Consider the following 22,654-nt stretch of genomic DNA (forward strand, 5'->3'; position numbering starts at 1 on the left):
TTTTTACCTCCCTGTTATCACTTTGTATGAGATTGAAAAAACATATTTTCTTTTAATGTTTTTGAACTCAGAGCAAAGGATGAAAGATCCACCTTTGGTTGCCCTTGAGGGTTCCAGATAATTTTGTCTCATTACTGGGGCATCATATTACTCTTCTAGGAAAATGCAAAAACCATGGAATGTATTCAGTGGTGTCTGTCTGTCAGTGGAACAGCCTCTGCTGGCGAAACAGATGCCCCCTTTCCTCTGCACCTCCCTGGGGGACCTCCAAATTGCTCTGGAGGGTTTGGTGGGGGGAGAGGAAGGGTTAAGTTCGCTCATGCAGTGTTGGATGTCACCCAATGCTTATAGTTCTTTGAAGTGTATCTACCTACACATTTTAGTTAAATTCTCTCCATGTAGCCATAACTGACAAGTAATAGAGTTTCATTCGCCTGTCAACTAGGTTGTCAAACAAGTATAAGGAAGAGAAATGAAGTAGTCGAGGAGAGACACCTACTTGACTGCATTGTTCTAGCTGAGATTTCTGCGGTTGAAGCACCGAGGCCTTGTGGAGAGCGTGCAGACAGTCGGAAGTAATACAAACTATTTGGTTTTAGGCCTTGCAAGTGGTAAGATGTAGCTGGATCGATAGAAATTCGCTGCTAAATGGTAAGTCAGAAAAAAGAAAGGGAGAATGACTTAATATGCAGTTGCCCATCCTTTTGCATCGAAATAATTTCAACACCCAAACCTAAAACTTCTATTTACATATAAATAGCAGTTCAAATCTTATAACAGGCAGGTGAAGACCACTGGAAACATTGTGTGTGGCTACAGCTCCATGTAATAATCAAATTGTGTGAAAGCCACAATATGTGAAAATCTGATATGTGTACCAGATTTATTGCACTTAGGGCCAAAACAGATATTACTTTAAATCTGTGTCTTACATATATATATATAACTCCAGAGTAGGTGCAGGGCCCCCAGTCTGGATCAAGACTCTAGTGTGGGGGCCAGGGGGACTTTTACGATCTGTAACAGGGGTCCTGCACCTACTCTAGACCTACTGCTAGACAAAGTAATGTCTCTTTTGGCCCAGAGTCTCACCATGCTGGAACTGTATACTCCTGACAGCGGTTGGTGCCAGCATGGAGACTCTGAGGAGTTGGTCTATACTGTAAAATAGTAAATGGTAAATAGTTCTTACAACTTGTCAACACTGGATGTCTTACAGCCTTGCATGGAACTGTCAAAACATGAAGGTCTTCAGCAACCTTCACCTGCCTCCAATTCATTTAAATGAAAATAACTTTCAACCAAGTGTAATTAAGTTTGTATCCTAAAAAATGAAGAAACAACTTCACCAATGTCACTGTTCTGTTTCAAAGCTTCTTTTCTTATGGTATGCTGTGTAATTCAGACAATGGAAACTCATTAGAAGCAGATTTACACAAACAATAAAACAAAGCAGGATAAGATACCGGTATGCAACCAACTGTGTGTGTATTAATTAGGGGGAACTGTTTGATACTTTAGTTACTACAACAACACTGAAACATGTATCTGTACAGCAATATCTGTATTTGTTACAGATATAAAGACAGCCATTTATGGTAAAGTGATCTGGGACTTTTGGAAGGAACTATAGTTAAACAAAGGAATGTTTACACTGTAAACAATTCAATATTGCCAAGGATCTGTGATCAGAGCATATTGGGAGTGCAGGCAAGGCAAGTAAGTCTCTCAAGAAATTTAAATATAACACTTTAACTAACGGGAGACTAACTACTTGTCTACCAGCTATGATTCTCCTATACAAAACCCACAGTACAACAAGGTGTACTTGCTGTATACAACCTTCAGGGACCTATTAGCTGTGTACAAGGTGTATAACCTTCAGGGACCTATTACCTGTGTCCCACTCCCAGGGTGACAGCTCCTGTGCTGTCATGGAGAATGTGGGTCTTGGGGAAGGAGGGTGTCATTCTGAGGAAGAGGGAAACAATCCTTTAGAAGGAACCCATTCCTCGGAAGACGAACAAATATCCTCTTGCACTTAGGATGTGCCTCCGGGGGAGGGGGGCTTGTGGTAGTGGGAGATTCAGTCATTAGACACATAGACAGCTGGGTTTGTGATGGGCGTGTATACTGCATGGTGAATTCCCTGCCTGGTGCGAAGGTTGCGGATATCACACACCATCTAGATAGCCTAGTAGATAGTGCTGGGGTGGAGTCAGTGGTTGTGGTCCATGTTGGTACCAATGACATGGGGAAATATAGTTGCGAGGTCCTGGAAGCCAAATTTAGGTTGCTAGGTAGGAGGATGAAATCCAGGACCACCAAGGTGGCTTTCTTGGAAATGCTACCTGTTCCTTGAGAAGGGCGAAGCTGAATAGGGATGTGAGAACCCATCCCAGCTCTTGTACAGGCCTGGCTTGTCCCAAAACATTCCCCAGTGCCTAACAAATCTGAACCCCTCCACCCTGCACCACTGTCTCATCCACACATTGAGACTCCTCAGCTTTAGAGATGTTGAGGGTGCCCGTTTTGGTCCTCAAAAGTCTCAATGTGTGGATGAGATGGTGGTGCAGGGTGGAGGGGTTCAGTTTTGTTAGGCACTGGGGAATGTTTTGCGACAAGCCAGGCCTGTACAAGTTTCCAACTCTTGGAACCAGGGTTGGTTCCAAGTTCCAACTTTTTGAACCAGATTGCTGGCGCTAAACATAAAAAGGGTGGCAGAGGAGCTTTTAAACTAAACCCTGGGGGAAAGCTGACAGGAGCTGGAAAGCATCCGATTCGGGTTAAATCATCCCAGGAGATGAAGATGAAAATGGTTTTGATTTGCCAAATGTAGAAGGGGAGGAAATAGACCAGGAGTACATGGCAGAACGTAATAGCCAAAGGGGCCAACGTCCCATAGCACAAGATGCACACGCCAGAGGCATCTGGGGGAGGGATACTGTGAATAGGTGTTTTTATGCAAACACTAGAAGCCTCCAAACCAAAATGGGAGAATTGGAGTGCTTGATTTTAAAGGAAAACACAGATATAGTGGGCATTATAGAAACCTGGTGGAGTGGAGAGAACCAGTGGGATATGGTCATCTCTGGATATAAACTCTATAAGAAGGACAGGGAAGGGCATACTGGGGGAAGTGTTGCCCTGTACGTCAAAGAGGGCATAGTGTCAAGCAGACTAGAACACTTAAAAGGGGTAGGCTCTTCCACAGAAGCACTGTAGATGATAATACCAGGCTCCAAAACTAATTTAGTGCTAGGAACAAGCTATCGCCCCCCAGACCAGAATGTCCAGAGTGACCTTGAGATGGAAAATGAAATCAGGAAGGCCTCCAAACAAGGGAGTGTTGTAATAATGGGCAACTTCAATTATCCCCATATTGATTGGAGAAATGCATGTTCCAGCCATGACAAAGAGGTTAAATTTATCGATACCCTAAACGATTGTGCCCTAGAATAGTTGGTTATGGAACCGACCAGAGGGGAGGCAACCTTAGATTTAATCCTAAATGGTGTTGCCCAGGACCTAGTACGAGATGTAAATGCTGTTGAACCAGTTGGAAGCAGTGATCACAGCGCTATCAGATTTAATATATATTTAAGTGGAAAATTGCCCAGGGAGTCCAACACAGTCACATTTGACTTCAAAAGAGGAAACTTCCTAAAATGAGGGAACTGGTAAAAAGGAAGTTAAAAGGGGGACTCAAGAGGATTAAATCCTTTCAGAATACTTGGAGATTACTCAAAACCACAATAATAGAAGCCCACGTAAAATGCATACCACAGGTTAGGAAAGGTAGCACCAAGTTCAAGAGGTCACTGGCATGGTTAATGAGCAGTGTTAAGGGAGCTACTAGAGAAAAACTAGCTTCCTTCAGAAAATGAAGTCTTGCCTAAGTAAAGAAAACAAAAGGGAGCACAAGCTTCCACAAAGGCGATGCAAGCAGACAATAAGAGATGCAAAAAAGCATTTTGAAGAGCATATCACTAACAACATCAAGGCCAACTATGAATAATTATCTAAATATATTAGAAGCAGAAAACCAGCCAGGGAGGCAGTTGGCCCACTGGATGACAATGGAGTTGGAGTAGTGAAGGAGGACAAGGAGATTGCAGAGAAGCTGAATTAATTCTTTTCATCCATCTTCACTGTAGAAGATATAGGACAGATATCTGTGCCTGAACTAATGTTTTCAGGAAGGGAGTCTGAGGAACTGAGGCAAATAGTGGTGACAAAAGATGAAGTTCTCAACCTTATTGATAAAACAAAAGCAAATAAATCACTGGGCCCAGATGGTATCCATCCTAGAGTTCTCAAAGAACTCAAATATGAAGTTGCTGATCTTCTAACCTAAATATGCAACATGTCCCTAAGATCAGCCTCTATACTAGAGGACTGGAAGATGTCCAGTGTAACACCAGTTTTCAAAAAGGGATCCAGGGGGGATCTGGAAAATTACAGGCCCGTTAGCTTAACGTCTGTTCCAAGTAAATTGGTTGAAGGCATTATTAAAGATAAAATTAGTAAGCATATAGAAGGACAAGCCTTGCTGAAAAAGGATCAACACGGCTTCCACAATGGTAAGTCCTGTCTCACTAACCTTTTAGAGTTCTTTGAGAGTGTCAATAAACATGTAGACATTGTCCGGTAGACATTGTTTACTTGGACTTCCAAAAGGCTTTTGACAAAGTCCCTCATGAAACATTTCTGAGCAAACTTAGCAGTCATGGAATAAGAGGACAGGTCCTTTTATGGACAAGTAACTGGTTAAATAAGAGAAAGCAGAGAGTAGGAATAAATGGTAAATTCTCCCAATGGAGGGAAGTAAATACTGGGGTCCCACAGGGATCTGTATTAGGACCAATGCTTTTCAGCCTGTTCATAAATGATCTGGAATTAGGAGTGAGCAGTGAAGTGGCCAAGTTTGCAGATGACAGCAAATTATTTAGAGTGGTTAAGACAAAAATGGCTTGTGAAGAACTCCAAAAGGATCTCTCCAAACTGGGAGAATGGGCATCTAAATGGCAAATGTGGTTCAATGTAAGCAAGCATAAAGTGATGCAGGTTGGGGCAAAAAATCCCAACTTCAAGTATAACTTGATGGGATCTGAGCTAGCAGTGACCAATTGGGTTTAGAAGAGGCAGAGGAACTAGAGATCAAATCGCCAACATTCGCTGCATCATGGAGAAAGCAAGAGAATTCCAGAAAAACGTCTATTTCTGCTTCATTGACTACGCTAAAGCCTTTGATTGTGTGGATCACAACAAACTGTGGCAAATTCTGAAAGTGATGGGAGAACCAGACCACCTTACCTGTCTCCTGAGAAACCTGTACGAGGGTCAAGAAGCAACAGTCAGAACCAGACATGGAACAACCGATTGGTTCAAAATTGGGAAAGGAGTACGACAAGGCTGCATATTGTCACCCTGCTTATTTAACTTATATGCAGAGTACATCATGAGAAATGCCGGGTTGGATGAATCAGAGGTTGGAATTAAGATTGCTGGGAGAATTATCAACAACCTCCGATATGCAGACGATACCACCCTAATGGCAGAAAGCGAAGAGGATCTCAAGAGCCTCTTGTTGAGGGTGAAAGAGGAGAGTGCAAAAGCTGGTTTGAAACTCAACATTAAAAAAACTAAGATCATGGCATCTGGCCCCATCACTTCCTGGCATATAGAAGGGGAAGAAATGGAAGCAGTGACAGATTTTACTTTCTTGGGCTCCAAGATCACCGCAGACGGTGACTGTAGCCATGAAATTAAAAGACGCTTGCTCCTTGGGAGGAAAGCTATGGCCAACCTAGACAGCATAGTAAGAAGCAGAGACATCACCTTGCCGACAAAGGTCCATCTAATCAAAGCTATGGTTTTCCCAGTAGTAATTTATGGCTGTGAGAGCTGGACTATAAGGAAGGCTGAGCGCCGAAGAATTGATGCTTTCGAACTGTGGTGCTGGAGAAGACTTTTACGAGTCCCCTGGACTGCAAGGAGGTCAAATCAGTCCATCCTAAAGGAAATCAACCCTGACCGCTCATTGGAAGGACAGATAATGAAGCTGAAGCTCCAATATTTTGGCCACCTAATGCGAAGAGAAAACTCCCTGGAAAAGACCCTGATGCTGGGAAAGACTGAAGGCAAAAGGAGAAGGGGACGGCAGAGGATGAGATGGCTAGATAGCATCACGGATGCAATGAATATGAACTTGAGCACACTCCGGGAGAGAGCGCAGGACAGGAAGGCCTGGCGTGCTATGGTCCATGGGGTCACGAAGAGTCGGACACGACTGAACGACTGAACAACAACAACAACAACAACAATTGGGAAAGAGATCTTGGGGTTGTGGTTGACAGCTCGATGAAAATGTCAACTCGGTGTATGGCCGCTGTAAAAAAGGCAAACTCCATGTTAGGAATAATTAGAAAAGGAATTGAGAATAAAATTGGCAATATCATACTGTCCCTATACAAATCTATGGTGCGGCCACACTTGGAATACTGTGTCTAGTTCTGGTCACCACTCCTGAAAAAAGACATTGCAGAGCTGGAAAAAGTGCAGAAAAGGCCAACTAAAATGATCAAGGGGCTGGAGCATCTCCCCTATGAGAGAAGGTGACAACAGTTGGGCTTGTTTAGCTTGGAAAAAAGGAGGGTAAGGGGAGACATGATAGAGGTCTACAAAATTATGCATGGTGTGGAAAATGTGGATAGGGAGACATTTTTCTCCCTCTCTCAAGCTACTAGAACCCAAAATACTAGAATCCTATGAAGGTGACTGATGGGAGATTCAGGACAGATAAAAGGAAGTACTTCTTCACACAGCACATAGTTAAACTATGGAATTCGCTACCACAGGATGTAGTGATTGCCACTAATTTGGATGGCTTCAAAAGGGGGTTAGATAAATTCATGGAGGAGAAGGCTATCGATAGCTACTAGTTCTGATGGCTATGTGCTACCTCCAGTACCAGAGGCAGTTAGCCTAGGTACACCAGTTGCTGGGGAACATGGGTGGAAGGGTGCTGTTGGGCTCATGCCCTGCTTGTGGGTTCCCAGTCGACAGCTGGTTGGCCATTGTGTGAACAGAACGCTGGACTAGATGGACCCTTGGTCTGATCCAGTATGGCTCTTTTATGTTCTTAAGGTGGTGTTTGAAAAGAAGACTGATATATTTGAGAGCTCGACATTCTTTGGCTGTATCTTGAGGCACTTTGCATGACTTGTTTTTGTTTCTTTGGGAATGTAGCATCACCCTACAGGTTTATACAAATTCATATGTATTTTAGATGAAGAAATTATGATGACATACTAGACATAATGATGAAAGCCATGAAGAATGAAAATAAGTAACCTTAATCATAAAGTAGTAGAAGTATCTAAAAGAAATGGAATTTGGAAAGTAGAAGTCCATCAAATCTAACACTTAGCACCCACTTTATGGACATTTAGCATACCATTTGATTTCAATAATAGAACTAATATGGCAGCTATAAGAGAAATTTGAGATGAATTTGGAGGAGCCACTGGAATTTGGAAGAGCCCACCATTGTGCGTGCTGCGCACGTGCCTGTTGTTTACATAATTACCTGTGCTGTAGCACGGGTTGGCATGTTGTGTGAACCCGGTACTGGCGCAGTGGGGGTGGCTTTGTACTGACTCTACAACCTATGACGTGCAGTTGGAGTTGTAGGGTGGATACAAAGCCATCCGCGGTGCATGCCAGGTTCACACGACATACCAAGCCATGCTGCAGCACAGGTAGTTATGCAGACAATGGACTACATAATGGACTACTACACAGCATACACAGGGTGGGGGAGAAACCATGATGGCTTCTTTTCTCCCTGTGATCATGCAAACACCCCCATAGTAATGTTGGTATACATACCTCCCTAAGCTACATCCTAAATGTTAAGTTAATAAAGTTAAGTTTTGTTGCCTTTGCAACAAGACTAAAGAGACAGTGTCATAACTGGTGCAAATTAAAAATCTTGGAATAGTTGCAAAATGTCTGTAAAAAGGTGAGAAGCTATTTTTGATTTACCTCTTCTCCATGCTCTCCATCTTTGTAAACAAGATCATAGTTCGAGATTGTGTCAGACCGTGGAGGGGTCCAAGAAAGTAATATGCTTGTTTCAGATTCAGGTTCAGCTTTGAAGTTCAATGGCTGTCCTGGGACTGAAGCAGGAGTACATAATATCAAGAAATACTATTCAGTATGTTTACAAAAAAAAGTTTTCTCAAGGACTGTTCCTGCACAACTGCATACTCCATGTAGACCATACCTTTCATATGTACACTCCAGCTCAAGTCCATACAGCTAAAAGAACTAAATATATTCATCTAATCTCCAGTAAAAAAAACACCTCCCCACTCACAAAATAATATTCCAACCATGTATTGCGTTCACTTTTGGTACAATTCTTTGCTCAGTTAGGAAATTAAACAGTTAGTCCTATTCTTTATTACAGTTATTACTGAGGCTTGAGTGGCATTTATTTATTGTTGTTGTTGTTGGTATTGTTTACCAGACAAAACATGCTGAAATATTACTTATACCTTGATCCACATAGTTACCGCAGAAACACACAAGTTATCACAGTATTCTGCAGATGACGAGGAAGATGAGAATGAGCATGTCTGCTTCCCAGGCAGATTACCCATCCCTTGGGACCTCATCTTTTACCTATAGTGAAGGCAGGTTTGTGCTAGCTGCTGTGACAATGATGGAGCAAATATTACCACAGGATGCTACATAAAGAAGGTATGTACCCGTCCCTTTGCCACCCATGTGGCAATTTAATACTGTGGGGCAGAGTTGATGCCACACTGATGTTTCACACAGCACCTTATCCTCTGAGCTCTTTTACTCATAAACCTTCTCATATGAGCAGACCATTATTAACACCTCTCTAACTCTTAAAAGCTTATGCTGTATCAACATGTGACAGAAATGTAGCAGGCAGATATTTGGCAATGACAATAATTAAAAACTGTTCTGAAATGTGAGTTTGGTGTACTTGACCAAACTGTAAGTGGCAAATGAATTGCTGTGGTTGTAACCCAAACATGCTACATGTACATCCAGGCCTCAACTGCATGCTTCAACAAGAACTCTACAGCTTTCTTTAATGTTTTTGTGGCAGGAGGTCTGAGAGCAAAAGAGATGAGTCACTCTTTAAACTGAAGAGCAACTTCCCATCTCAGCGTTAGCAGCAATGCATGCAGTTCATACGGCACCCTTACATCACAAAGATCCAAACTATACATTACATTTAATGTATTCATTTTTGTTTTAGTTTTAAATAGTAGTTGGGGAAGGTTGGAATCAGGATTGTGACTATGGCATGTGGGAAAGGGATATTTAACCCTTTCCCCTGCACTAATTTCCTGATCAAAATCACCCCCTTGAAGCTGCTATTTGACCTGAAAGGGAAATGATGGCAATAAGAGCACCTCCTGGGGCAAAAGGCAGCAGTGCAGGTGGAAAGCATTAAAGCCATCTCCTCCCTATACACCATAGTCCTGATCCTGTGTGGGTGGATGTGTTTGTTTTTTTCACAAAACAAACCTGTGTGGAATGTGTTTCTAAAACAAACCTGTATATCTTCATGGAGGAAAGTGGTGCTACAAAATATTATCTACACACACACACACACACACACCAGCCCATTTGACTTATTGTCATGCTGAACCCTTGATACAAACACCCTTCAGTATGGCTAGGAATGGGGAAACTACCTTCACGACTGGTACCAGGCAAAGGAGAAGCAGAGCTGGCCTGGCCAGTCATTTCCTCTTTGGCCCCAATACTTCTTTACACTTATTGTGCGTGTACAGTAATGGGGTTGGGGAGAGGAAGAAGTTGATGTGTTGTAGAGAAACTACTAGGAGGAAAAATCTTTTTGGGGGGGAAGGGAAGTGAGTTGGAGCTCTGCATGCCTCACTGCATCAAAATTAGCACATCTTGAAATAAGCAAAATTATTTTAAAATTTATTTATTTTGTGGCATTTAAAGACTGCTGAATAGAATAACATCTCTCAGCAGTTCACAATGTTAAACCTCTCTGATGATGATAAACACTGTCTGACATTGATAAATATTAATGATAAACATCTATTTTCAGTGTAATTTTAATATACCTCCCTTCCTTATAAGTAACACAGATTAAGCTGATCATTTACTCATGAAACAAGGAAATCTAATCAAAGAAGAAGGAGGAGTGAGGGAAGGGGGCAAAGAAATCAAAAATAAAGTTTACTACTCTGAGATATGATGATGATTGATCAAGTAATGTAACTGTACATGGTATAAGAATACTTCTCCAAGTCGAGGAAAAAGAAAGGCCACAGCCCTAGGTATATTTCTCTAACTTAATGACAGCTGTAAAAAATTAATGTGCGTACATTTTAAAAAGAGAAGTGTGATCAGTTTTCATTCCTTCATGTTTATTAAAATAGATGTATATCAAAAGTTAAGTTTTGGAACCAGTGCAGAGTGGCTGAACCATAGAGCTTGGACTGGGTAGACTTGGTTTCTAACCCCTGCTCAGCAATGAAGATTATTGGGTGGTCTTGGCTAAGACAGTGGCTGGGTTCAAATGATCATGGGGGCCAAAGAACCCATACTTGTTTCTTTCCCTGCCCCCCTGTGTGCCAGTTGTGTGATTGCAATTTACATAATTACCAGCGATGCAGTGTGGGTTGCCTTGTCTGAGCCCAGCACATGGCGGGGGTGGCTTCATACCTGCCCTACAACCCATGACGTGTTGACATTTAGACGACACGGCAACCCGTGCTGCATCATGGGTAATTATGTAAATTGCAATCACGTGACCAGCACATGTGGGCGCAGGGAAAGAACCAGCGATAGGGTCTTTTGCCCCCGTGATTGTACCCAGCCACTGACTGGGTTTGTACAACATGATAACCCATGGTGGGTTGTGAGCCATATTGGTATCAGAGTGGCTTGTCAAGTTGTCCGATCCTAGCACCATGGCTTGTTAACCACGCACAAGCCACTCTGACTCGTTTGCACAACACAATAAACCACAGTGCATTGTGAACCATGTTTGTTTCAGAGTGGCTTGTCATGTTGTCCGACCTGGCCATTGACTGGGTTCACACAGCACTACAGCCCCCCACGGGCAGCCAGCCACGGTGGGTTGTTATGTTGTCCAAACCCGGGACAGCAATTTTATTGTAAATTGCTGAGATCAGCTACAGAACCATGGTGAACTGACACTTTTCACTCTTCTCCACTTTTTCAGCACTTCCCTGAGTCTCCAGCTTGTCCAAAAATGGGAATTATTAACTCCATCCACTTTTCACAGCTCCTTTTTGGAGCAGTTACTGCTATGGTTACTGCACTTCAGTGGATCTGCGCAGATCTCCCTGACCTTTATTTTTGAAACCCTGAGAAGGTGACTGTATTACGAACACATCTGCATACTTCCAAAGCACCGAAAAAATAAATTAAAAACAGGTGGCAAATGAAAAGGAAGAGCAATTGGAGCAGGAAGGGGGCAGGAGACAAGAGGGGTTTGGCATGAAAGGCACCTGTGATATGTTCCAGAGCCAGCTGAGGGGGAAAACAAGCCACAGCAAGCCCAATCGTCTCTTGGGTGTACCATGGGTTGTTCAATGAACAACCAACCTACCATGGCTTACTTCACTTGCAGGCTGGTTTAGTATGACATGCAAACCCATCCATTGCCTCTCACAGGATTATTGTAAGGATAAGCCTGCCCCCAGCATGTGACACTGAACTCCTTGGTGTGTGTGTGTGTGTGGGGGGGTAGGTTTAAGAAAGACAGGCCCTGAGCCTGTCTTCTGTTTTTCCTTTTTCATTCTATTGTTTTTGTTGTTAGTTATTTTATATTTCTTTTAAATTTGTTAGATGCTTCCTGGAGCACTGTAATGTAAGGGAAGGTTATACATGATTTTAGAGAAAATAAAAAGACACTGTAAAGAAACTTTTTGACAATATCACTCTCTGGCATACACAAGTATACAGTCACATGTAAGATGCACTGCATCTCTAGTAGTCTTCCTTGTATTTTATATGGCAGTGCTTAGAATATTTATTAACTCACAGCTTAAGGGCAGTTTTATTTGGTACACATCTTCCATTTTTCTATCCAGTGTATTCCCTTACACTGTTCAAGCAAAGGAACAAAAAATGGAGCTCCTGAAGGAGCTAGGAAAGAAGATTTTAATACCATATAAATTGAACAACTATATAAGGCAGGGAGAAGAAAAGAAGCATGGGGAAATGAAAATAAGAATTTTGACGCATGCTCATATTTGGAAATATGTGCAGAAGTGAAGCAAGAATTACAATATAGGCAACCACTTCAGAGAGGAATAGCAAACTGAATGAACTGGAAACCACCTTGAAATGGAATTTTCAAGAATATTTTTTGTAAAAACAAAACTAGGGAAACAAAGGTGTAAGAAACGAAGTTTCAGAAAGACTCTTCATAGCATAGGAACTGTTAAAGGCATACACATGCACACAAATATTTTAGAACTATGCATTGGACTGTAACTCAGTGGTAGAGCACCTGTTTTGCATATAGAAGGTCCCAGTTTCAATCCTTGTCGTGTCCAGATAGGGTGGGGAAAGAATCCTGCTTGAACCCAGCACATCCACTGTCAGTTAGTGTCAACACTACCAGGTTAGATGAACTGATGGCCTAACTCAGTATAACACAGCTTCCTGACTTTGTAGGAAGTCAGAAAACAGGAGAATCCCAGTCCAGAGCTTATTTACAACCAGAGTGTATTGCTTAGAATAACTTCCAACCCCCACCATTACTGATTGGAGTAACTCATTGTGAGTTCGATCTTACCTCCTGTCTGAGTGATGACTTGGATGTCGCTAGAAAGAGGTCCATCCCCAACTGAGGTAAAAGCAAGAACTTTCACAGAGTAAGTTTTTTGTGGTATTAGATTCCCAATTGTGGTGATGTGGCTGTCAGCCACATTATGCTTCAGCCAGCTGTTGACATGTTGTGAAGGGTCCATAGTGTAATAAACTCTGTAACCTTGGATTTGGCCATTTGGTTCCTCAGGTTCTTCCCACTGCACCAAAATGGTGGTTGAGCTCAACATACGAGCCTGTACATTACGTGGTGCACTAGATGGTGCTTGCTCTGAGGTCCGTGTTGACACAGGTTCACTGGGTGGACCTCGCCCAATGTTATTGACAGCAACTACTCTGAACTCATACTCAGAATATGGGCTTAAGCCAGCAACACTGTATCGTGTTGTGGCTACTCCATCAATTTCTTTATAAAGTTCCTCAGAGCTTTTAGGTTTATGTTGGATTATGTAGTAAGACACAGGCTCAGGGTTTCCAGAATCCCAAGTCAAAGTGATACTCGTTGCTGTACTTTCTGTCACAACAGGAGTTCCTGGAGGTTTAGGTAAGGCTGGAAAAATATAATAAAATAGATTCAACTGACAGAAAATTTAAGTATGACATCATGTCTAACCATTTCATAAGGGGAGAAATCCCATTTAAGATAGGGTTCTATCAGGAAAAAAACCTGTCAGGGTCTGCCATTTTTTTTTCAATCCTTGCCAGAAAAAAGCAAAATATTAAGAAAAGGCAGTTTGTTACAATGTTAAGCTTTATTTGACTAAACATTTGTATGAATGAAAATTAATGAAAGGCGTGAAATCTGTATCATTTGAGTAGCAAATTATAAAGTAGCAAATAGAGTAGCCAATTATAAGGTAAATAAATTTCTTACAGACACTGATGAGTCTGTAAAATTGTAACACCTAAAGTTAGCTGAACGGAAGAACACAGGAAAAAAGTGTGCCTGTGTACTATGTTAGGTAGCCATCACATTACTTTAAAATTATTTGTTTTACATATAATTTGATCTTTGATCTCCAGCTATTTCCTGGGGGTACTTTTGGAAAAAAAAAACCCGGATGGTCTGGGTGGAGCTCAAAACTCCTTCATGTGATTGATCACATTTTCTTAGGCATAACTGCCAGACACTTCATTTCACTCCATTTGACTTACATTACACTCCAGAAATTAGTGTAATTAAAAGGTTAAGCCCCTTTACACATGTAATGCATGAAGTATCCAAGCAATGGATAGGCTCCAGGGCCTCAGCTGGACTAGCCCTGCTATGTGTTGAGCGCAGATATCTGAAGAGGAGCCCCTAGACATGAGGGGCGCTGTCAGGAGCGCCCCAGCTGCCTCTTACAGTCTACTCCAATAGCCAACTCAAGACACAGACAAAAGGATTCTTTTCAAGGCTTTAATCTTTTTACAACTTAATGACTCTTTCAGATGCTAATCACCAGCGACTAAGCAATGAAGAGCAGAGTAGCCTATGCTCCGGGTTAGGCAGTTGGTCCCCGTTTGAAGGAGAATCACTTGCAGACCCTGAACTTATAGGCTAGGGAGAGTCCCTCCCTCTTCCCCTTGAGTCCACGGGATGCAACCATTGCTTGCGCGTCAAATGGGCGCTACACCTGCTTTCCGCGCCCTCCATCGCTCGTCGCTCCCTGCGTCTCTGTCTAGCGTCTAACAAGCCCCCCTCCCGCACTGCCAGGGTCACTATCTATCTCAGGAATGCTGGCAGGAGGAATCTCTGCCAGCTGCAGGGCCTGGGAGGGATGAGCGGGCTCCTCTCCCACAGATTGCTGTTACTCCTGAGAAATAGAACTGCTCTGGGGTTCTATGGGCTCAGTTTCCAACCTGACATCATCCCTGCTCCCATGAGGCCCCCCCTCGTGCTCCTCCCCTGGGGCCCCGGGTTTGTGGGGGTACAGCTGGTGGAAGCGCCTCAGCAGCAACGGAGCATGCACATTTTCCATGGGATCCCAGGATCACTCATCTGGCCCGTACCCCTGCCAGTCCACTAGATATTGCAGGCGGCCACGAGAAAGGCGGGAATCCAGAATCTCCGTGACTTCAAACTCCTCCTCCCCTTCCACCAGCACTGGCAGTGGGGGGGAGCCTACTGAGCAATGAGAGTCGCCAGAAACCAGGGGGGACAGAAGGACCGATGAAAAACAGGATGGGTGTTCATGGAGGCGGGGAGAGCCAGGCGAAAAGCAACGGAGTTAATCTGGGCCGTAATCTGGAAAGGCCCCGTGAGGCGAGGTGCAAGCTTCCTTGTGGGTGAGTAAGAGGGGAGTTATTGGGTGGACAACCAAACCCAGTCCCCCAGTTGCAGAGATGGACCCGGCTGGCGCTGCCGGTCCGCAGAGGCCTTGTAGGCTGTCTTGGCTTGCTCGAGGGAGTCCCGTAAGATGTGGTGTACCGCTCGCAACTCCTCTAAAAAGTCATGGGCCGCTGGCACCAAAGAGGGAGCTAGGGTGGACAGGAAAGCCTTGGGGTGGTAACCAAAATTGGCAAAAAATGGAGTTTGGCGGGTGGAAGCATGGCAGGCATTGTTATAAGCAAATTCTGCAAGAGGCAGCAAGGAAAACCAGTCATCTTGTTGGTAACTGACGTAACAGCGCAAATATTGCTCCAGAGTCGCATTGGTGCGCTCAGTCTGACCGTCCGTCCGTGGATGGTGGGCGGAGGAAAGACGGAGTGTCACATGGAGAAGCCCAAGTAGCTCCCTCCAGAAATGGGCAGTGAATTGGGCCCCCCATCTGAAATGAGACCCTCGGGCCATCCATGCAGCCGGAAAACATTTGCCAAAAAAAGCTCCGCGGTCTCCCTAGCTGTGGGCAACCCAGAGCAGGGGATGAAATGGGCCATCTTAGAAAACAAATCCACCAGCACCAGAATAGTGGTCTTACTGTGTGAGCGAGGCAAGTCAGTGATGAAGTCAAGGGAGAGCAGTTTCCAAGGTCCTGAGGGGGTAGGCAGGGGGTGAAGCTAGGGATGTCAGAGAATTCCGCGATGGATTTCGGTGAGGCCGAATGCCAGTGCATTCGGCCCTCCAAAATCCGTCGCGGAATGAAGCCCACACCGCCCCAACCCATGAAAGGCGCGCGGGACGAAGTCCCCACCGCCCCCACCCCACAAAAGGCGCGCGAAACGGAGCACTTACCTGCTCCCGTCCACGCTGCTATGTGAATGACTGCCATCCTGGCCGCCATTCGCTTCCTCCTCTTCCTAGCCATGATAGGCTACGCAAATACTTATGTAGCCTATCACGGCTAATGCAGGGATGCCATTTGCGTCCCTGTGGAGACTGTGATAGGCTACGTAAATATTTATGTAGCCTATCATGGCAGGGAAAAAAAACCCCAGCGTACGCAAATGGTGGTGGCTACCGCCATTTGTGTATGCTGGGGGTTTTTCCCCCTGCTGTGATAGGCTACATAATTATTTACGTAGCCTATCACAGCTCACTACAGGGACGCAAATGGCGGCGGCTATGACAGCCGCCATTTGCGTCCCTGCAGGGCTGCCCAGCGGCCAGATGTCCAGCTGCGGGCGGTCGGAGCCGACCGGCGGCTCCGCGGCTTGGCCGCGGAGCGGAGCTGGCCGGGCAGGATTCCGGGGGGAGGAACGGAGCACCTCCCCGCCGTCAAGGATTCCGGGGGGAGGGACAGAGCACCTTCCCCCCACCGCGGATGCCACTGCAAGGAGCCAGGTAAGGGATTTGTACATCCCTAGGTGAAGCAAGCCTGTGGGCTTGTCTGAGGGGGCCTTCGCCCGCTGGCAGGTTGGGCAGGAGGCGACATACGTCTTGATGTCCCAACACACACGAGGCCACCAAAAGTCCCGTGTCATTCCATGCAGATTCTTGGCGAAGCCAAAATGCCCAGCGGTGGGGGAGTTGTGGCACTGATGGAGGACCTTCTCGTGGAGGGGTCTAGAAGGCACACAGACCCGGCCGGAATGGTAAATCTGGCCACCTCACAAAGAGAAGGGGGTAGAATGAGGGGGCAGAGGCTAGCCCCAATTCCTCCACTTTTGTATGGACAAAAGCATCCTGAGCCTGTGCAGAGGGAAGGAGCTCCTCCCAAGAGTGAGGCACTGTAGCTGCCGCCAGGCTCTGGGGGAAGAATCAGAGGGGGGGGGATTTCCCTCACCCCCTGGCTGGAGGTGCGGCTTACGAAAAAGAGTATCTGCTTGTAGGTTGTCGGAGGCCTTCACATGGCAAATCTTAAGGTGGAACTAGGGATGTACGAAAGTCACTTACCTTTTCGAAGGGTGACATTCGTGGTGGGGGGGAGGCGCTCCGTCCCTCCCCCCGAAATTCTGGCTGGGGGGGAGGCGCTCCGTCCCTCCCCCCCGAATCCTGACCAGTCGGCTCCACTCTGCAGGGATTCTGCGGAGCCGCCGGCTGACTCTGCCAGCGGCCGGACATCTGGCCGCTGGCTAGCAGGGACGCAAATGGCGGCGGCCGTAGCCGCCGCCGTTTGCGTCCCTGCAGTCAGCCATGATAGGCTACGTAAATGTTTACGTAGCCTATCACGGTGTTTTTTAAAGATCTAGCCATGATAGGCTACGTAAATCTTTACGTAGCCTATCACTTTTTTTGGTTTTGTTTTTTTTTAACTGGAAATGGTGGCAGCGGCAGCCGGTCAGAAGACCAGCTGCCGCAGCCGCTGCACCGCTGCTGGAGCCGCCGCCGGAGTCGCCGCCGCCGCCAGGAAGATCCGCCCAAGGTAAGTCCTGTCCCGGGGGGGGGGGCGGAGGGGTAGCAGACCGTTCTGCCACCGATTTCGGGGGACTGAACGTGCTGGCATTCGGCCTCCCCGAGATCCGTGCTGGAATTCTCTGACATCCCTAGGTGGAACCGGGAAAAAAAAAGCGACCACCTAATCTGCCGCTGGTTTAAGGCACGGGCTGTCTGAAGATGGTCCAGGTTGCGATGGTCGGTTCTAACTTCGACTTGGTGCTGTGCCCCCTCCAGAAGATGATGCCAGGTCTCCAAAGCAGACTTGATGGCCAACAGTTCCTTCTCCCAGATGGTATAATTCCTCTCAGACATGTTCAGCTTCCTGGAGTGGTAGGCGCAGGGTTGCAACCCGCCGCCTGCCCGATCTGGCTGAAAAAGTACCACCCCCACTGCAAACTCAGAGGCATGAGTTTGCACTACAAAAGGCTTCCTCGGGTCGGGATGTAACAGGATCGGCTCAGAACTGAAAAGCCTCTTACGTTCCTTGAAAGCCTGTTGGGCAGATGCCGTCCAATGAAAAGGAGATTTCTTGCCCTTAAGTAGGTCCATGAGAGGAGAAGTCAGCCGAGCAAAGCTGGGCAGGAACTTTCTGTAAAAATTAGTAAACCCCAGAAAATATTGCAAGTCCTTCTTGGTGGATGGAGCCTGCCAGGAGAGGACAGCCTGGACCTTTGCAGGAACCATCCTGATACCGTCAGCTGAGATAATGTAGCCAAGATAGTCCAAAGAGATTAGGTCAAACACAGATTTCTTCAGCTTGGCATAAAGATGGTGCTCGCAGAGACGCTAGAGGAAGGCGGAGACATGGTGCTGATGGGTGTGGGGGTCCTCAGAAAATATAAGTAAATCATCAAGATACACAATGAGGAAAGTGTCCAAATAGTCCCGGAAGATGGCATTCATAAAATGCAAAATCGTGGGGGGGGGGGGGGCGCACAGGCGAGCCCAAACGGCATCACTAGGTATTCATACGCTCCGTAACGGGTGCCGAAACAGGTCTTCCACTCATCCCCCTCCTGGATGCAAATCAGATTGTAGGCGCCACGCAGGTCCAACTTTGTGAAAATCTTGGCTCACCCCAGGCGCTCCAGCATCTTTGGTATGAGGGGGAGGGGGTACTTGTCAGGGATCGAGATCGAGGAGGGGCAAATGAAGCCACGTCTGAGGTTTGTGTCCAAAAACTCCTGCAGAGCTCGAAGTTCCGGCTCCGACATCGAATACAGCCGGACAGCGGGGATGGTCACCCCAGGAATGAGGTTAATGGCACAGTCAAAAGGACGGTGTGTGGGGGAGCTGGTCAGCCTCCTTCTTGTCGAAAACATCCCGAAAAGCCGCATACTCCTCTGGGAGGAACACGGTAGCTGAAGAACTGCCAGAAGCAGATGAGGAGGGGGAGGAAAGGGTTAAGGCCTGGACTGGGACTGGCACCTCGGTCGGGAGGCAATGCTCCCAGCAGTAGGGAGATGCAAACTCCACCTCCTGAAGCCCCCAAGAAATCTGAGGATTATGCTTAGAGAGCCAGGAAACACCCAGCACGATAGGGTATTGGGGAACCTTGGCCAAGTGAAACTGAATCTGCTCAACGTGGGACTGGGCACGCAGAGTGAGTGGAGCTGTAATAGCAGATTGGAGGGGGGGGTTGCGGAAGGCAGCCACCTGGTGGGGAACTGACCCCCACACTGGGGACCCCCAACAGGCTTTGGGGGCAGCTTAGTCAGGCCTGGGGACGAGGAGGAGGAAGGAGAGGAGGGGGAGGCAGTGGGGTTGTGGGTCTAGGGTGGCAGGTTTTGGCAAAATGTCCCAGCTTTCCACACTGAAAGCATCGGCGCTCCGCACGCCGCCGCTCTAGTTCCTCTGGCAGCAGTGGGGCTCGGGTAGCTCCCAGCTGCATTGGAGTCTCCTCCACCCCCACCGCAAGGGCAGTGGGGGAGGGGGCAGAAAATGTGGCGGAATGGGAGGAGGGAAATCTCGGCCCCCGGCGCCCCGCCGGGTCTGCTGGTGCCCCTCCAGCTGACTATCTGTCTGGAGGCAGGTCTGGATGAGGTCCTCCAAAGTAGGCGGGCTAGGCGTACATGCCAACTCATCCAAGATCTCGTCGTTCAAAAACTGAGCCACCAGCGCGGGATCATTCCACAGTAAATCCTGCATCAGCAAGCAAAAAGCTGGAAACTGAGTTCTTGCCCTGCCTGAGGCGGCAAATCTCCTGAGAAGCTGTCTGTGTGCGCAGGGGGTCACCGAAAAAATGGGCCATCGCTGTTATGAAACCTTGATAGTCCCCAAGCAGAGGGTCATTAGCGAGAAGAAGTCCCGAAGCCCATCTAGCTGCCACGCCAGAAAGTAGGTTAGTGATGAAGCCCACACGAACCTGTTCCGTCAGGAAATCCTCAGGTTGTAGGTGCATGTACAGCTCCACTTGGGCCCGGAAAATCTGAAAAAGTCCTTTCTCACCAGAAAACTTCTCTGGCAGAGCCACCGGGCACTTGCGGCGGGGGGGAGGGGATCGGAGGTGGTGGGGGTTGAACCACAGCTTGCAGATTCTGTACGGCAGTCGTCAGTTGAGCCACTTGATCCCAAAGAGCCTGGTTCTCTTGCGCGAGAGCTTGCACCACCAAGTCCATGGCAGCCTCCAGAGGCAGTAGGAGCAGAGAGAAAAAAAAGGGGAACGGGGACCAAGCTGTCAGGAGCGCCCTAGCTGCCTCTTACAGTCTACTCCAATAGCCAATTCAAGACACAGACAAAAGGATTCTTTTCAAGACTTTAATCTTTTTACAACTTAATGACTCTTTCAGATGCTAATCACCAGCGACTAAGCAAGGAACAGCACTGGGAAAAGATAGCAGAGTAGCCTATGCTCCAGGTTGGGCAGTTGGTCCCCATTTGAAGGAGAATCATGGGAAGACCCTGAACTTATGGGCTAGGGAGAGATCCTCCCTCTTTCCCTTGGGTCCTTGGGAAGCAACCATTGCTTGCATGCCAAACGAGTGCTACACCTCCTTTCTGCGCCCTCCATCTGTCGTCGCTCCCTGCGTCTGCACCGAGCATCCAGCAAGCCCCCCTCCAGCACTCTCTTGCTGCCAGGGTCACTATCTATCCCAGGAATGCTGGCAGGAGGAATCTCTGCCAGCTGCTGTGCCTGTGAGGGATGAGTGCGCTTCTCTCCCACGACTGCTGCTCCTCCTCAGAATCAGAACTGCTCTGGGGTTCTATCGGCTCAGTTTCCACCCTGACAGGCGCCTCTTCATGTTCACGTGTAGAAGCTCCTCTTCAGACATCAGCATTTGTTAGGGAGCAGGGAAAGCTGGCTTGTGATGCTAGAGTTGGAGCTAGTAGGGCAGCACCGATCCCCAGTCATCATGCTATCTATCTTTATAGTGTTCAACCTTTATGGTAGGAATAGTTTAAAATAATGGATCACTTTTTGGCAATTAAAATTACAGGTATGGGTGATGTGATCTGGATTGGGACCACAGTGGGGGGCAAAGTGTTAAAGACCCCCTTCCCCTGAAGCTAGGGTCCTGATCTGGTCAGGCCCCCAGCACTTATGTTAGCATAAGTAAGTAAGAAAGATGTAGATATAAGCTAAGTTTTCAAAGTAACACACAGCTTGGCGCTTAGGGTACAGAAATCTCAGAATCTCAGCCTTCACTTAATATTCTAATCCCTGTGGTGGAAAATACAGACTTGAACGTGTATTAATAGTACTTGTGGCATTTCAGAAGACAAAGGGGATTCTGTAGGATTACCTGTGGTCAAGGGACACGGTTTCAGTGACTTGCAGAGCACCTTTCACCTCTGTATAACTTGAAGAAGCAGAATAAATCATAGCTGGTGAATTCTTTCTTTCTTTCTTTCTTTCTTTCTTTCTTTCTTTTATTGCATTTTATTGCACCTTTTTTCTTCTTGCAAGGAACCCAAAGCAGCTTACATTATCCTCCTCCTCTCCATTTTATCCTCACAACAATAACCCTGTGAGGTAGGTTGGGCTGAGAGACTCATATTTAAATTTAGTTATATTTAGTTCCTACTTAAATCAAGGGGACCTAAGTGCAACTAAGTCTGGATCCAACACATTCGCTTAATTTGAGAATCTATCTTTTATTGGCGAAAATATAGATGACCATGGTTGAGAAGTTGTTGTTTTTAAAGCAAAACAAGTTCTGACTGTATGCATCTTACCTTTGACAGTTATCTGGGCTATTGCTTCTATAACACCAAGAGTGGACATAGCCACACAGGTATAGTTGGCAGACTGTCTGACGTCATTGAGTTCCAGGACATTTCTTCCGATGGGCATATCATCTTCTGGTGTTAGATCTTCGGCCCCTAGCATCCATTTCACATATGGCATTGGTGAACCCACAGCAACACAGGTGATGTTAACACTCCCTCCAGGCATAATTTCATGGTTGGTGGGTGGGATTGAGAACCTTGGTGGGACCCGACGAACTGGAATGAAGCACAAATAAAGCTAATAACCCATACAAAAATGGGGAATTTAGTTCTTGCACACAAGACTACATGCATTTGTAGACATAGTTTAAAGCATGAACTGTTACTCTTATTTGCTAAAAATATATACTAGACTGGTATATTATCTGTACATACAGTTGTTGGGTTTTTTGTTTTGTTTTTTACATTTACTCATCAATATCTTTTAATCACATTCATAAAAAAGTTTTTTCAGACCTAGTAGGGCCCCACAAATAACTAACTACATACTAACAACACACAAACACCATGCAAAAGATATATACACACACACACATATGCATGTATATTCTGTATGCATATATATACATATATATGTACAGAAGAAAACTGGAGGGTTGACAGCATGCTTGAGTTGAGTATTGAAACCAACTTCAATGCTGCACACTTCCAGCTGATGTGAAGAATGTGCTGCAACACATTGTCACATCACAGCCCTGGAACACATCACCTACAGTACACTGAAAATGCAATTCTGATTTGCTTTCAGACTCAAAAAGTGGATGCAGCCTCAAGACCTCACACTAACACTGAAAC

General features: G+C 46.0%; 1 protein-coding gene across 1 annotated transcript in view; it reads right to left on the reverse strand.

The window, feature by feature from the left end:
- The window catches only part of PTPRD (protein tyrosine phosphatase receptor type D), a 592,319-nt gene that overhangs the window by 187,237 nt on the left and 382,428 nt on the right, over positions 1-22,654 (reverse strand). Inside the window, exons 7-10 of the mRNA XM_084834479.1 lie at positions 21,806-22,075; positions 12,860-13,441; positions 8,050-8,183; positions 500-644 (exon numbers count right to left, since the gene is read on the reverse strand). Of these exons, the coding sequence (XP_084690605.1) occupies positions 500-644; positions 8,050-8,183; positions 12,860-13,441; positions 21,806-22,075 (1,131 nt within the window). The remainder of the gene's footprint in view (positions 1-499; positions 645-8,049; positions 8,184-12,859; positions 13,442-21,805; positions 22,076-22,654) is intronic.

This window comes from Heloderma suspectum, chromosome 2 (genome assembly GCF_057233095.1).
Source record: "Heloderma suspectum isolate Gila_16-S chromosome 2, 16-S_ref, whole genome shotgun sequence".
Lineage (NCBI taxonomy): Eukaryota > Metazoa > Chordata > Lepidosauria > Squamata > Helodermatidae > Heloderma > Heloderma suspectum.